We start from the raw sequence: 15848 nt of genomic DNA on the forward strand, positions 1-15848 counted from the left end.
GTTGCCCGTGGCTTCATGACACACAAGTTCTTCTAGCTTGCCAAGGGTACAGTACAGTCAGTGCATCCACATTGTAAATGTTGGATCAGGTCTGCAACACCTTGAAAGGTGTGATATCCACAAGATGTTCTACTAGTTTTCTCATATGACCAGTGCATGGTGCAAACTATGATCACACCGACATTACAATCTGTTTCACCGTGTTGTCTTCTATTATCACTCCCCAGTAGGACACGAACCTGCTGCCAGCCCAGCCACAGGAAGCGCACACACCGTGTCAGCTGATTAAAAAAAACAAAACAAAAACAAAACACGTCTTTGTTAACTTCATAAACCACTCTGCTCCTCTACGCACTGGCCTCCTCCTGCCCTGCGGGAGAGAGGAGTCGGAGGGGGCTATCATGAGCCACATTATGTAAATAAGGTGCAGGAGCATGTGCCAGTTAAACCGCAGTGCCGTGCGAAGTGAGAGAGGCACAAGCTTTGGACAGTAGACGCCGGGGCCGTCGGTAGATGGCGGTAACCCAAGAAACCTGATTCCACCGGGTTCTCGGGCACTCCGTCTCAGTTTGCAGCACTCGCATTGAAGGCAGAGGAGCCGAACAGTTTGAAGGACATCAAAAGAACCAGGAGAGCTCGCGGCGCTTCCCCTCGAGTTTTGCGCGCAGCCCTCGCGAGCAGGAGAAGGACAGCTTGGTCGCGAAGAAAAACGGGAAACCTAAAAACAAAAACACCATGGAAGACAAGTCTAATTCTTTCTCCAGCAACAAGGAGGAGAAGACTGATGGAAATAATGTTTTTCAGAGGCAAGACTCGATACAGAAAAATAACACGGGGAGCCAGAACATGAAGGAGCATGGCAACTCCGTGGGCTTCAAGGGGGAGCGAGAAGAGGCCATGGTCGGTTTTGACGATCTGGAGGGGGCGTCCAGGCAACATGGTTTTATGCAGAGGCAATTTGGGGCCATGATGCAGCCCGGAGTCAATAAGTTCTCCTTGCGTATGTTTGGCAGTCAAAAAGCCGTGGAGAAAGAACAAGAGAGGGTTCAAACGGCCGGATACTGGATCATTCATCCATATAGCGATTTTAGGTAAGTGGCTGAAAAAGACACCTGGTCAACCTCCTTCCCTCCCTTTTTTATCCTCCCCACACCTCCCGCCACCCAAGGGTCTGCAAGCCATACGCTGTCACACACAACGCTCTGTCATCGACACACACACACGCACAGACAGCCTGCCCCAAAGCGCATACGCTAATCTGCCTCTGTTTTTAAGGCAATCAAGCCTCCGCTGGCTGAGAGCGTCACTGTCAAAATGTGCTCAGTTGCTGTGGGTTTCATTGCGGCAATGCTATTATAACAGTCAGGGTCGCTTCGGGGCTACCAAACTTGTGTGTGTGTGAAATGTCCTTGGAAAAAGGGTGGTGAATGTCATGATTTGAAAACACACACAAGCGCCGCTTCACATGGGCTCACACTAACAACACTGTGTCCGATCCCCATTGCGACATATTGCGCTGGTGTAGGCGCGACGGTACCTGGACACAACGTGACAATGCCACTGCACCATCACGGTTGTAAACATTTCATTGTAGGCGGCGGTAAGACGACGGGCCTGTGTGCAAATATGCACAGAATGCGGTAAAATCGTGCGGGGAAACGATTGGGGAGAAAATGGCCGTGGTGCGATTTAAAGAGCTAAAACTCATTCTCGAATCGAAAGATTGAGTTGCAAACATTTGACAGCACCGATGTAGGCTGAGAAGTGATGTCATTTTGTAGAAGCTGCACTGTTGAGGGTTGATGGTTTTGCTTGAAGAGAACTGCAGAAGGATAATGTCACTCTTCCCTGACAGCCACTACATGCCACAGTGGCATGATTACTGGTATTCATTTTGTCTTTGGCTCGTCTAAACAACCCCACAGTGCATCATGCTAATGTGCTAAAGAGCGAGACTGCAGGTGAAAAAGACCTGTTCTAACTACCTGAAAAAGACTCGGTGGCTCCTCATTTAAGCCCACATTTATGACGGCAAATGAGCCAAGGTTAGAAAAAAAAACAGCTTCTCATGTGCTGTAATTTGTTACCACTTCTAACAAAAACAGAATACACGAGACCTGGTTCAGGTAGGACTGGTTCTCCACAAGCTGCATGTTTACAGTTCACCACTTAACCAATTAAGCATCTCATATGGCACAGTCTCTGCTCCAGTGTCCCCTGGCACAGCTTTATGATGACAGTCCTGTTTTCCATCGCAACATGTAACCTGCTACACGTCGTTCCCTCTGCCTTTAACGCAGAGCTGTCCATGGTCCTGAACCTGTGCAGCACTCTGTCCCCTCAGCGTTTATACTGCTGCTGATTCAGAGCCACTGAAACACTGGTGCACTGGCAGTAACAATTGCTATTCAGTTGGACTGTGTAGCTTTGCTTGTGCTGATCGATTGCATTGATAGATTTGAGTGCATGAATGAGATAAAACGCAGTGTTCTCTAAATTGCATGAATGCACACAGGCCCTTATTGTTTTGCCCCTGCACATTCTAAATAATGATAAAGAATAATGCTAACTATGATATCATAGGCACACCCGCAGAAAGACCGATATGCACAAGCCCATGCAAGCACACAGATGTACAACAGAGGTGGGCAAGGATTAGTAGCACAACACAGCAGTCAATGAGCTTAGCAGTCTCTGAAAACAATTATGTAACGAGATTGACCCCTCTAAAAGATGGCTAAAGGGTAGAACCTGAACAATTCAGCAATATGCATATTATAATTAATGTGTTTATTAATTGTGTGGATTGAATTTGTTATTTGCTGTATGCTGAAATATTTGGTACTGTAAGAGGGAGAAAATTTAGGGCAAATTAAAAAGACAATTATACATCATGTCACTGCAATGCACACACACTGTTTTGATATAGTTTATTGATTCCTAATGTTGTGGACTACTACATTTAAGACACTCCTAGTTGGGCACTTAGAGTCTTGTCCAAGGACATGTCAACATATGGCCCAGAACAACTGGGAATCAAACCGATGACCGTGCCGTTCACGGTGCTTTACCAGCCACTGTTGCAAATCTTACCCATGCAAAGGGAAAGACAAAGTGGACAAAAGCTATCAGCGGACATTTTTGCTCAAGGAGATTGAGGAATGATTGAAAATGTTTCACTAACTCTAGACTGTCGAAGGCCCCTCAAGGTTCCTTTCTTATGACATTTTCCAAAGGGCAGTTTTTCAAAGAAGTCCTTGTCCTCTAGCCAGTGTAAAGACGCAACTGTTCTACGGAAGAGAGATTGCCTACGTGGGACTGCAATTTTACATCCCAGTGCTTCAAGCAGCCATGTCATGCTGGTGTGTAAATGTTGGAGCAAGGTTACACGTTGCATGGCAAGCCTCTTTGTCCGGTAGCTTAAAAACAAAACAAAACAAAAAAAAAGATCTGTTCCTCTGCTGTGGGGCTTAACAAGTTTTGTTTGGTTAGTTTTGGCTACAGGCATGTGCATCCCTGGCAATCTTTTAATGAAACATGATGACAATAGATCTAACATCACATGTCTTTTCGTAAAATGTGGCAGAACATTGTGTGATCAAAAACAGAAACAAACAAAAAAAAAACACAGCATAGGCTTTAATGACAAGTCTTATGCAAGTACAGTCGATGAATGACACCGCTATTCACCAACATATTGCTTTGTGGGAGTATTTGAAACTCAATATCCAACATCGTCCTTGTACACAGTGGCTGCTTAAAGATTAATGGCAGGTTAGTAATATTCATTATTTATAGATTTTCATGCAAGGCCTCATACACCCCTGTTTATGCTAAGGAAAGTCCTTTGTCATAGTCTGAAAGAAGACTCTTTTCCTTCAGAGTCCGTTTTAAAGTGGGTCTCTGTAAAAACAAGACACACAAGGTTGTTTAAAGCTTTACAAAGTCACACCTGGTCATATGTGAAATTCTACGTTGCTATTCTTGCAAACCATAATTGTTTGGCAAGTGGCTGCGGTGTCATTTAAATTTGTCACTGTGCAAGAAAATAGGGACAACTTAATGTCAGTCAATTTCTCCAGGTCTGTGCAGGTAATTACATGTTTTTATTCTTACTATAAAAATAGGCATACTAAGGATATAAAAATAACATGCCTCCCTTTGATGATTTAGATGCTTTATATTCTAAAACATAAACCTTGTGTTTAGAGATCTACATAAAAATAATGTCACCCTTCTATTCCCATGAGAACATTTAGTATTAAGGATGAAGATCAGTCAATTTACAAAATTTTATGATAAACTGATAAACTAAACACCCTTGAGCTCTATAGGGAGTGATATGGGATACTGCCATGTTTGGTCAACCATCTGTACTCATACAGCATGCAGAGTTGTATTAACTTCATCAATCATAGATACATTTGACCTTAACTGAATCAATATCTTTCCTCAGTATTTACATCTGTACAACATATGATTCTTGTACCACAGTATAGTCATTACATTTCAGATTGGACAGGCTTGTGTGGGGTTCCCACTGCTGCTTGGCAGGAGTGGTCTGGCATTGATTATGATGGAGCACTTGTTGTAGGGAGGAAACTTACAAGAAATGAGCTGGCTTGATTTGGAGCAGAATTGTTCTGACACGGTTACCTCTGCCTCAGTTTCAGCTGGTTCCACCACATAGTGGCACAGTAGCTATAGATATAAGTATAAATCATCAGTGCATCGTAGTTTTCTTTTTTTCAATTCTATAGATGAGCTCCTAATGTAGGTTTGTCATTTCAACTTTGGAAATAGTCTGGATTTCATGCCATTTTGATTGATTTTGTTGTCTAAAAGTCTTTCTGATATACTTGATCAACAGACTTAACTCTTTCTCAGTTCAAACAGGGTACAGATACAGTATCAGACGAATCAAAAAAAGTCTGTAGTGATACAGCCTAGCCACCTAGGTTTGTGGACAATGATGCAGTGGTTGCAGCTTCCACTTTAATCAGTAAGAACAGCAGACTTTGTGTGAGAACAGGTTTACACATTTAAGCTGTGCTCTGGATAAAAATGACTAGCGGAGTGCAGAACTCATCTTGATGTGAAAGCGCAGCTCGGATGGGACAATGGGTGCAAAATGGACTGAAGAGAGCATGTAGAAGTACAGCAATTTAGGTGTCCTGCTGGTGCTGACAGGCGTGGTGCAGGAGTTAAAGTGGAGAGTGAATGCACTGCTGGTATTCAAACTGCAGTTACAGTTGGGCGGGGTGCACTGTGTTATTGGTTTGATTGTGGTTGCGTGCATTATTAGAATGTGTGCATTGAAGCAAGAACCAAATGCAATGATATACCACGAGCTGGATACAGCATTAGAGCTGTTAGTGAAGCTGAATGCCAAGGCACTCTCTCTGACTAGCTATGGCCGTAGATAGGCCTTAAAACGCGGAACATAACTTAGCAATCCATCGCTTTTTCATTATTTCAGGAGCATTTTATGTATTCTTTAAATCTCTAAAGTACTTGCCCCTAATGTAGAATGTTGTACGTCTGCTTTATGCTTTCCACTTCCAAGAACAACATTATGTTTTATTCATTAGATAAGTGGGTGTCTTAGAGGTCATGCACTGTATAAATTCCACCTACCTAAGTCAAGAGAAAGATCGAAATTTCTTAGGAGACGTGGGCACGTTGTGTGGGTTCATTTTCAACACGCGTATGAATAATTTTTTAGGCCATGAACTTAGGCTTTTCATAGTCTTGTTTTCGTTCCTGTTTTTAAATAATACTCTTCCTCCATTTTAAAAGATCCCTAAAATACAGTATGAACAGCCCTTATACTGCATCTTGTTGTGAAGGAAGTGAAAACATGAATAGCGGCCATCTTCACCGCAGCCTCTTATCAAACATTTAAATATGAAGACCAAGAAGAATTACTCATGCTATTCTTACTTATACATTATCCTAAAGGTGTTCATATGAGGAGTCCAATCCCCGCAGCCCAGTCCAATGCCTGGTGGTGTAAAAAATAACTATGGTGGATCTTATGAACCACCTAGCAGACCACTGCTTAACTGAAGTGAATTTTCGGACACGTGATCTGTGTGATATTTATAAAGTCAAGGCCTCTGCCTAATTTATTCAAACAGATCCATTACTGGATGGCCAGGCAGCCAGGCAGCCTGCCAACCAGCCCGTCAGTTCATATCCATCTTCAGCAACAGCAATGAATGAGAAGCAAGGGAGAGCAGAGGCAGGCAGACAGGCGTCTGAAGAGTTTTGTAACATAAGACAGGATTCCTGAAAGCATCTATTTTCATTCATGGTTGCTCAGCCATTCTCACGGCCCAGGACATTTTCCAAAACGAGCAAGGTGCTAACAAATCACTTAGCCTCTGTTCATCACAAGATAGAGGGCAAGGGCATTAACACAGCCAGGAAGGATGAGTGGGTCTTATTCTAACAGGGACCTGCATAACTAGGTGTTGGGTCCTGACTGTCAAAAGGGTTGTAAGAGACCAGGTAACAATGCAGCACTTGGAGGTTGGCTTGTATTGTTTTGGCAATATGTAACAGATGCGTTTTGTGTCAATTAAAAAATTCTTCATTCTTATAGTTCCCTGACACATTCTTCTCCTTTAAGTATTTCTTATTAGCTGACTACAATGGGTTTCCCCCTGGCTGATCACTGATTTGTGTGTTGCTCCACAGGTTCTACTGGGACTTGATAATGCTCATCATGATGATGGGGAATCTAATCATCATTCCTGTGGGAATAACCTTCTTCTCAGAGCAGACTACCACCAGCTGGCTGGTCTTCAATGTGGCCTCGGACACCATCTTCCTGGTGGACCTGGTCATGAACTTCAGGACGGGGATCGTCAATGAGGAGAGCTCCGAAATCATCCTAGATCCCAAGGTCATCAAGATGAATTACCTGAAGAGCTGGTTCGTTGTGGACTTCCTTTCCTCCATTCCAGTGGATTATATCTTTTTAATAGTGGAGAAAGGCTTTGACTCGGAAGTTTATAAAACAGCCCGTGCCCTGAGAATCGTCCGCTTCACCAAGATCCTCAGTCTTCTGCGTCTGTTAAGACTGTCACGACTCATCAGATACATACATCAGTGGGAGGAGGTGTGTATATGTTTGTTTGTCTATGCCAGTGAGCAGATAAAATAGAAAAGAAACTGATACAAAAGGCAGTGACTCACAGACAGCACTACATTTGATCTGTTTATGTTGTGTGGTGGTTCTTACTCTGGTTGGAGCTTTTTCCCAGTAGCACGGAAACAACCTTAAAGGTTAAAGACCGTTTTTAATTGTGCACGTATGAAAAATAATAGGTGCCGTCAATCTCCACTCCCTAAGAAGGCCTAGGTATGGATAACCACTGGAAATGTCAGATTCAGCTCATTGATGGGTGAAATTAATTTAAAAATCAGAAAATCAGAACTAATTACCTCTAGTTTTTACAGAAAAAGAAAAACATTAATCAGCTGTAACTTTACAGTGGGTTTCTGTGGATTCAGGGCATCATACACATGAACTACTTTAACTTTTTGCTGGGGCAGTTGTTCTGGATGACTCTGGCGGATCTTGTGTGAACATTCACAAGGTTAAGCCCCACTGGACATATCAGAGTGATACATTATTACCCTCTGCCGCGTCATTGCACTCCCTGACTCAGACTATTTAACGAAGCTCTAGTGTTCTCCTTCTGCTGGTAACGATTTCATTACACTGACTAAAGATTGTGCTCATCTTTATCACCATTTGATCAGATGGATTAAATTCAGACAACTTAGCCACGGCACCTGCACTACATTTGATATTAAATGTAGGCTAGCTAGAATAGTGAAAAGTGTTCATGACATCAATGTTTCCTTATACTGGACGTCCTTGTAAAAACAAGACTTCATGACCAAAACTTAGTGTCGTCTGCAGCATATCCAATTCACTGCCCCCGTGCTATGGATCAGTGACCTTTTGTCGAACAAGAAGAGATCATCTTAGTGCTCAAGTACCAATGAAGCATCAGACTTTTATAGTGTTTATCTAGCTTATCTGTTTCTGTCAGTATGTGATTTATATTTCCCTTACTGCATAATGTGGAATTTGAAAAACAAAGGCATTATTCATGCCTCAGGAAAGCAATATTCACTCTTTGTCAAATATGGTTTTACGTTTACAGTAGGACACACACAAACAGAACATCATATGAATTGCAGTTCCTTGCTTCTATCATCTTGGCATTCACACAATGCAGGTCGATTTTGTCTTTTTGATAGTCATTACATTATATTGCTGTACGAAGTGGGAGGATGTGATGTTATAGACAATAGTATATACAGTGCCACAAAGTTAATGAGTGCATGCAGCGAGCATGCAGGGATACAGTGCAGTATATAGGGATATGTCATAATGCTTGGATACAACAGCATAGCTTATAGCCTTCCAGCCTTAGTTAGTCTCTCTCCCGTGCAGTCTTTCCTCTTTGTCTTCATGTGTCTTTCTGCTTATCAAACTCTGGCTCTCTTTCCTCTCTGGCTCTACTCCTATCTTCCCATTGCGTGCCCTTTCTCACTCTCACGGTATGCCATTCTCCTTTACTTTACTGACGCTAATCTCATGTGCTTAAAAATACAGTTTGTGTAATAGTAATCGTGAATATATGACACTGCATAACGAGGAAAAAATGGATTAGCTGAGTAAAAAAAAAAAAAAAAAATGGCTAAAGAGACACACCCACAAGAGATGTGAGAGGAAAGAAAAGGCAGTCAGCGGAAAAATTCCAAGCTGTCGTAACATGTTAGGTGTAGAATGCAGGATTAGCACTTCAACGGAGGGACAAATTCAGTCTCCTGCCATTATAATGGGTTTAAAGTGAACCATCATTACATGAGCATTGGGATGGACCCAGTTAGTTATTCAGGCAGTCATCTTTCAGCCTGTATGACGATCATTCCTTCATCTGTTCTGTGTTGCCTGCACCCCCCCGCTCCCTTCCCCCCAACCTTGCCACCATCTCTTCCCTCCATCTGCGAGCTATAAACCAGTTTGTTCATCAGTGCATAGCTGGACATTTATAACTGGGGTAAAGTCAGATTGAACACTAAGGTAATTCACAGCACAGAAGTATTTTTGTACTCTGCATGTTAGATGTACAAGTGTCTAGATCAGGGTTGATGATCCAGCATTTAGAGTCAAAAGGAAAAAAAAAACACACCACTGAAAAGAGCCATACAACATATAAATGTCCACATTACACCAACAGTGACTTACAGGCCTAATGATTGAAAATAGCCTACAATTTTCATAGGTCTCAATACAAAAGTATTTTGGTTGACATGAATGTAAACACGATGACTGGTATATACACAGGGAAAAAGAAAAAAAAACACATACAAGTGTTTTGATCTCAATTGAAAAGATAAGTTGTCATCAAGAAAAACCTGCCCATCAATAATCAGTGTTTAGACAAGTTTCTGTCACCAGTGTGTTACAGATTCTCACCGCCACAGCTGATTGGATCATTCTCTTTTTCACTCAATCGGGATGAATTACTTCATCTTTCCCTTTTGTAAGTGAACCTATAATTTGCCTTTGTGCACAGGTTGGACATAAAAATTAACACCATGTTGCATCATCTGCTTCCGTCTGTCACAGGTGCACCTTGTTATTGAGGCATTCAGGGTCAGTGAAGTATAGTTCAGAAACACGAAAAAGAAGCCCAGCAGCTAAATAATTACCATAGAGTTTATGATTCAATTTCCTCATTAATACTTATGTCCCCTAGTTTAACATGTGTGTGCCAAAACAGGGACCTCTTAAGTTGTTGCAAGGTATTGTAGTTGAAGAACATAATTTCAAACAAAGGAACGACTACATTGGAATTATAGAATAGATTAGGAATTAATTAAGAGACTCACTCAGGGGTCATTAATTTGAAAGGAGCTTTTTTGACTTTATGCCTGTACCAATTTGTTGTAATGTAATTGTGGTAAAAAAGAAATTCTTAATTTGACGCAGTAGTTGGAGTAAGCATTTTTTAAGATCACTTTTAAAATGGAATTTTTGATTTATGGTTGTTTGTTCAGTCATTTGTTTGTAAAAATAATTACAATAATGGGCAGAACCCACTGAAATTCACTCAGTGTACAGTGAAAGTTTTCACCGTATGCACAGTTTAACTCAAACACATGTACAGTATAACCAGCACCCTGAACCTGAGTCTGTGTTTGAAATAAGTGTAAGTGTAGGACAAGTATGAATTAATTTTATATTTCACAATAGTAAATTTGGATCACCACCGGTCTCTCCTTTAACAAACCAGTATTTTTAAACCAACGCTTAGGATATAATTTAAAGAGAATTGCTTAGTCATAAACCCATTTTCAGCTCAATGTTTTGGTTTTATAGCTGTAACATTGCCTTTTACATAATTTATAATTGAATAATTTATTACTGCATTAACTACTCCATATTGTGATGTTAACATTTGCTATGGTTCAAACATTCCCCATCCTGAGACACAAATCCCTTAGTCATAGATTCCTATTGCTCAACCATAACGACCGCTGGGGGAATATTTTTTAATGGCCGACTGTTTAACAATTCAATGAATTAATGAGAACAGTCAACAGGGGCATTTTTCATCCTTTAATTTCACAAGCTTTTTTAAAAATATCTTTCAAGGGCATTTTTACCCTCTGCTTATATTAATTTCTAACCTCACCTCCCTTATGTTTCCCCTATTATTTCATGCCCTCTCAGAAAAAGAGCTAATTATGCCAATGACCTTATAGTCACAATGGACAAAATTTGCTCCAAGTTGACTTTCACTATACCTTTGTATATGAGCTACTTTTGACAGCTTCATGGTTTATGTAGCTAAAAGTACATTTAGTTGCCCACCTCAACAAAGTCCTGATTTTAGTACATTGCAATTGCATTTTTATTTAATACAGAAATTTTTAAACTGCTGTAGAGAATCCCCACTGCTCCCAGTGCCTCATCTGGCTCATCACAGCCACCAGGTCTCATGCCAGATCCTAGCACAAGCACAGGGGGGCTCAGGTTGAGCTTGTGGCACCACACAGGTCTCCAGAGATGGATATACCCTCTCTAAAGCCCTAGGCAGAATTTATCTGTTATTTCATCATAGGTTAAAACTTTTCTCAAACTAATGACTAAGTGTGGCTATTGAATAACTGCTTATAATTAACTACTGTGTTAAATGGTAAATGAAATTTCAAAAACCTATAAATATAAGAAAGGAACCTCTCAGCTTTGAAATACTTGTTTCACTAGCTTTTATTTGGTGTGTGTATACAATGCAAGTTTAAACTTTTTTCTTTGTTGTACTAGTCAATTTCAACTGTCAAAAACACAAACATTTGTTTTAATTAGCTACTTTACTATTTTTTGCATTTTTGCATTTATTTCTGTGCAGACGATTCATCAATTATTTTCCCCATCTCTTGGGACCTAATTATTGTTGCTTTCTCTAATGTCACATCGAATATTTAAATGAATACATTAATACATACATGCGATTTGCAATTTAGCAAACCTTATAACATTACTCTGGGTTTGGATTCTGTTATGACAAATAGCTGATAGACTAGGGCTGTGGCAAATAGATACATTTATTATCTTGAATATTGTAATTTTTTACTGGGAGACTGGGAGAGTTTGTCAGTGTTTGCCAGTGTATGCGTGTGTGTCAGTCACAGATATTGTGCTGTGTCACATTACATCTTGTCTTTGGTCGTGTTACAGTCAACTGTATTTTGATACTGTGGTAACACACTGTCACACGTGGTGAGTTACACAATCATTACCACCCTCATAGTCACTATAAACACATGGCGAGACATGAGATTATGTTAAAGGTTTCACCTGCCAATAGATAACTTGCATTGTGGAATTATTCAAACACAGCAGAACTGCTACACTAATAAACTGTACATTACAATTTTCAACTAATTCACATTTGATTCTTTACATTCCCATTTCCAGTTTCTATTTATCCCCATGGAAAGATGCTCTTGTCATCACCGGAGTCGGTGGCGAGTGTGTTGGGGCCCTAGGCAAAAGTTTATGCAACATAAAACCGCTATGCTTAAGATATGGAAATACAGTAAAATACACACCATATAGCACACTGCACAATAAGTTATTAACAGTAATACATTGTTGTGATTTATAGAACACTTTTTTTCATAACTTAGTATTCATAGTATTCATTTCATTCATAGTATTAGGCAGCTCTGCTAACTTAGTTAGCTAAACAAACTCATGTTCAATGTCAAAGTAAACCAAAGAAACAATGTGATACCAGTGGAAGTTCTGTTATTCAGCTGTGTCTTCGCCAAAATTACGGCTACACTAGCAGCATTTAGTTATTGTTATATACTGCTCCACTTATCACTATCATGCTTTTTTTCTTCTCTTGCTCTTTTGGTGAATAACTCCTCTTTATTTTCACCAGCTGGTTTTCGTGGTTTCATTAGGGAGGTCTGCGACTGGTAGTGTCATCGCAAACTTTGCACATAGCCAGTGCTGTGCATAGTTTAACTTTCGTCAGCCCTTGGGGGCCACCTACTGGCCCGGGGCCCCAAGCATTTGCCCGCCTTGCCTGCTGGCACCGAGCGCCTCTGACCAGAGTCAGGCTGGTCACATAAAAGCTACTTCACGCACCATTTTTCAGGGGCCGCTGCCAAACACCCACATGATTAGTATACATTATTAATGGTGGAGTGTGTGATGTTGATGTAATTGTGATATCGGACGTGCCATATATGAGCAACGTTCATTTTTTATTGGAAAATAAACTGCATGTGTTTGAGGCACTAATGAGCTGCTTATAGAAGTGACAGCTATGCAAAACCCCTACGTGCAATTCCACTTTGTCAGCATCAGAATCATGGAGCTATCAGGCAAACGTACAACCTGTTTCTGTAAATACCAATGCAGATCGAGTCCAATCTCATGATGTGATTGTTCCACCACTAACAAGTTGTCTGATATTATTAGTAACACTTTTAATCCAAACTGTTGTGAAGAAATGTTTTTCCTTTTCTGCTGGACATTACAACACAAGGCAGAGCACCGACAAGTGATCGGATAATTAGGGCATCTGTAGCGATCTGGCTGCCAAAGCAAAGGTTAATTCACAGCTCTGTTGGTAAATTGATCCTAAAAGTGGAAAATGTGAGCCCATTGACCTGGGTATCTCGTTTTCTACGTGGGAACAGTAGGAGACTTTAACTACATTACACTGGCTAAATCTGGTCTCCCCTGAAATAACCCACACCACTGTGCAAAGGCAGCCTTTTTTTAAAATTTCTTCCATCTTCAGACACAGTAGAGGCTCAAAGCTCAAGTTCTTAAAAAAACTATTAAAAACAAATTGGCCAGACACAGGATGCGCTGAATGACATGTTTCCTCAATTCAAAGTGCTAATTCCTTTATTTGTAACAAACAATGGTCCACATGTCGTTGTATTACAGTAGTTCAACAGAGCATGTTCGACCAGTATTTTGTTATATCTGTATGTCACTTATTAATGTCCTAAAATTGTAGATTTCAATATCAGAGGAAGGTGATGTTTTTAAGTTGCTTGTTGTCTCCAACCAAACAGAAAGTTCTTCCATCAATGAGGAACTGGAAACAGTCAGTGTTTGCTTGACAAACAATTTTCCATGCATCAACTAATTAAATAAAATGATTGTTACAGCACTAGTTAGTAATAATGCAGGTGCAGGCATTGCAAGGTAAAGAGAGATCACGATGAAGCCACAGTGTACTCTAATTTGCCACCTCAGCAGTAGATAGTTTGGTGACAAAGGAGATTAGTCGGCCTTGGTTTATAGACTCCTGCGGACTTGATTCACCTGTCTCAGAACTGGCTGTGCCAAGTGCTGGGTGCCTTGAGGCCACCGCTCTGGTTTCATGCAGGGACACAGGTGCATAATCTCTCTCACACACGCACACACACACAGTAGGTGTGCTGAATCATGAAATTGAAAGAAAGGGAAAGAGAGACAGAGAGACTGATGGAAAGAGAAGAAACAAAGGAACAGGAACAGTGTGTGCCACACTATCTTATTGAAGCTACTGTACAGTGACTGCTGATTGATTTTCTAATGTGTAACCCAGGTTCTTTCTGTAATTATAGCTTGTAAAACTATGCTAAATGAAGGATGTACAAAAGGTTTTTAAATGTGATCAGGTAGTGCTTTTTTGTCTGTTTACATGTCAGGACATGCTGCCAACATTTGGTCTTTTTCAGGTGCAACCACACACCATTTGTCACTGTGACCGCAGTGCTTCCTTAAACCTATTAGGAAAGTCTACAATCCATTCATCACATAGAACAGCAAATGACTTTTGTAGGAGGATAATTAAAATCAGCCTGACCTCATTATCATGTTCTCTCTCAAAACTGCATATAGTTGTAAGACACACATACAGTAGTGAGGAACAGGAACATGACGAGCTGCAGGATTCTCCTCTGTCGAAGAGCTACAGTATGTTGGGGCAAAGCCTTTAGCTGATGACCTCGTACCACGGTTTACTGTTATGTGACGTGATTTGATGTGAACTGATGTGATTTCCGAGGCTGAGGATTGTTGTGGGACTGTGTCATATCTATCAGTTCAATTGTGTGCAGTTGGATATTACATACCCTGTAGCATAAATGTTGCATATGGCAACATTTGATCTTTTTCCATTTCTGACATACACTTTTTAAACAGAATTATATGTAACATACGTACCACTGACACCCTTACTCACAACAAACAAAAATACATCTGGTTGATTGTTTTCTTCCCCAGGGTAAATGATTTGTACGTACAAAAATACTGCATATAACTAAGTAACACAAAATGCATGGCCCTCACACATTTCTTATTTCAGACTCTGCTACACACAGTTTAATAAATCAAATTGTAAAAACTCTATCGTTCTCAATGGACGTCTAGAATAATAATAAATAAATAATGAATTGTTCATATTGGATCGGATCTGCGGGCAACATGTTTTGTTAACATTGTTTACGATTTTATTGTTTTGAAATCTACACATTTTCATCAACTTCACATTTGCAGGCTTATTTTTCTGTAATTGGACTTTTCATACACATCTTCTCCGTCAGTGGTCTTTTAATTAACCTAAACTGTGAAGTAGCCACCTCAAAGTGTTTAGCACTGTAGTTCAGTAAGATACAGGTACATGTGATAAATAAGTGCTACAGGAGCTATATAGGCTTGCAGCCAAATGCTGGATTTTCTGATGCTATCAGGGAACATTGCTGATGCAGAACAATCACACGTAATCAAACTTCCTTGTTTTTGCCTTTTGTTTTGAACAGTATCAGAATAAATGAGCAGCAGACCAGGCACATTAAGGGCATTTCTGCTTCCATTCATGGCACATTGTGGGAATAGAAATTGGGCTCGTGCATGTGTGCCGATTTCCACGACTGAGATTTATAAAACAGGGCCAGGTGTATGTTATGAAGCAATTCACATTCATACTTCTGGCTCTGTGCATGCACATATGTTTTTTTCCATGTTTATACAGCTATCTGACAGTTCTCGAGAAGAGATAACAGAAGAGAGGGGTAATGGCATGCAGCACAGGTCCCCAGCTGGACTCAAATCCAGAGGCTGTGGTGGCATTTGCAGTTAATGTACACAGAGGAGTTGTAAGCATCTGGCCACATATGCATATGGGGAATGTGTGCAGTACTAATTTAATAAAATCTTTAATGTATAAGAGCAAAATGCAAATTACAGCAGCTGTAGGTTATGTCCATTTAAATGTTTGACTATTTATCCTCCACTG

General features: G+C 40.5%; 1 protein-coding gene across 1 annotated transcript in view; it reads left to right on the forward strand.

Moving 5' to 3' along the window:
• Positions 1-476: 476 nt before the first annotated feature.
• Positions 477-15848, forward strand: part of LOC137103913 (potassium/sodium hyperpolarization-activated cyclic nucleotide-gated channel 1) — a 64767-nt gene continuing 49395 nt past the window's right edge. Inside the window, exons 1-2 of the mRNA XM_067484671.1 lie at positions 477-1091; positions 6703-7126. Coding sequence (XP_067340772.1) covers positions 736-1091; positions 6703-7126 — 780 coding nt within the window. The 5' untranslated portion in view covers positions 477-735. The remainder of the gene's footprint in view (positions 1092-6702; positions 7127-15848) is intronic.

The sequence above is a fragment of the Channa argus genome, chromosome 18 (genome assembly GCF_033026475.1).
Source record: "Channa argus isolate prfri chromosome 18, Channa argus male v1.0, whole genome shotgun sequence".
NCBI classification, from domain to species: domain Eukaryota; kingdom Metazoa; phylum Chordata; class Actinopteri; order Anabantiformes; family Channidae; genus Channa; species Channa argus.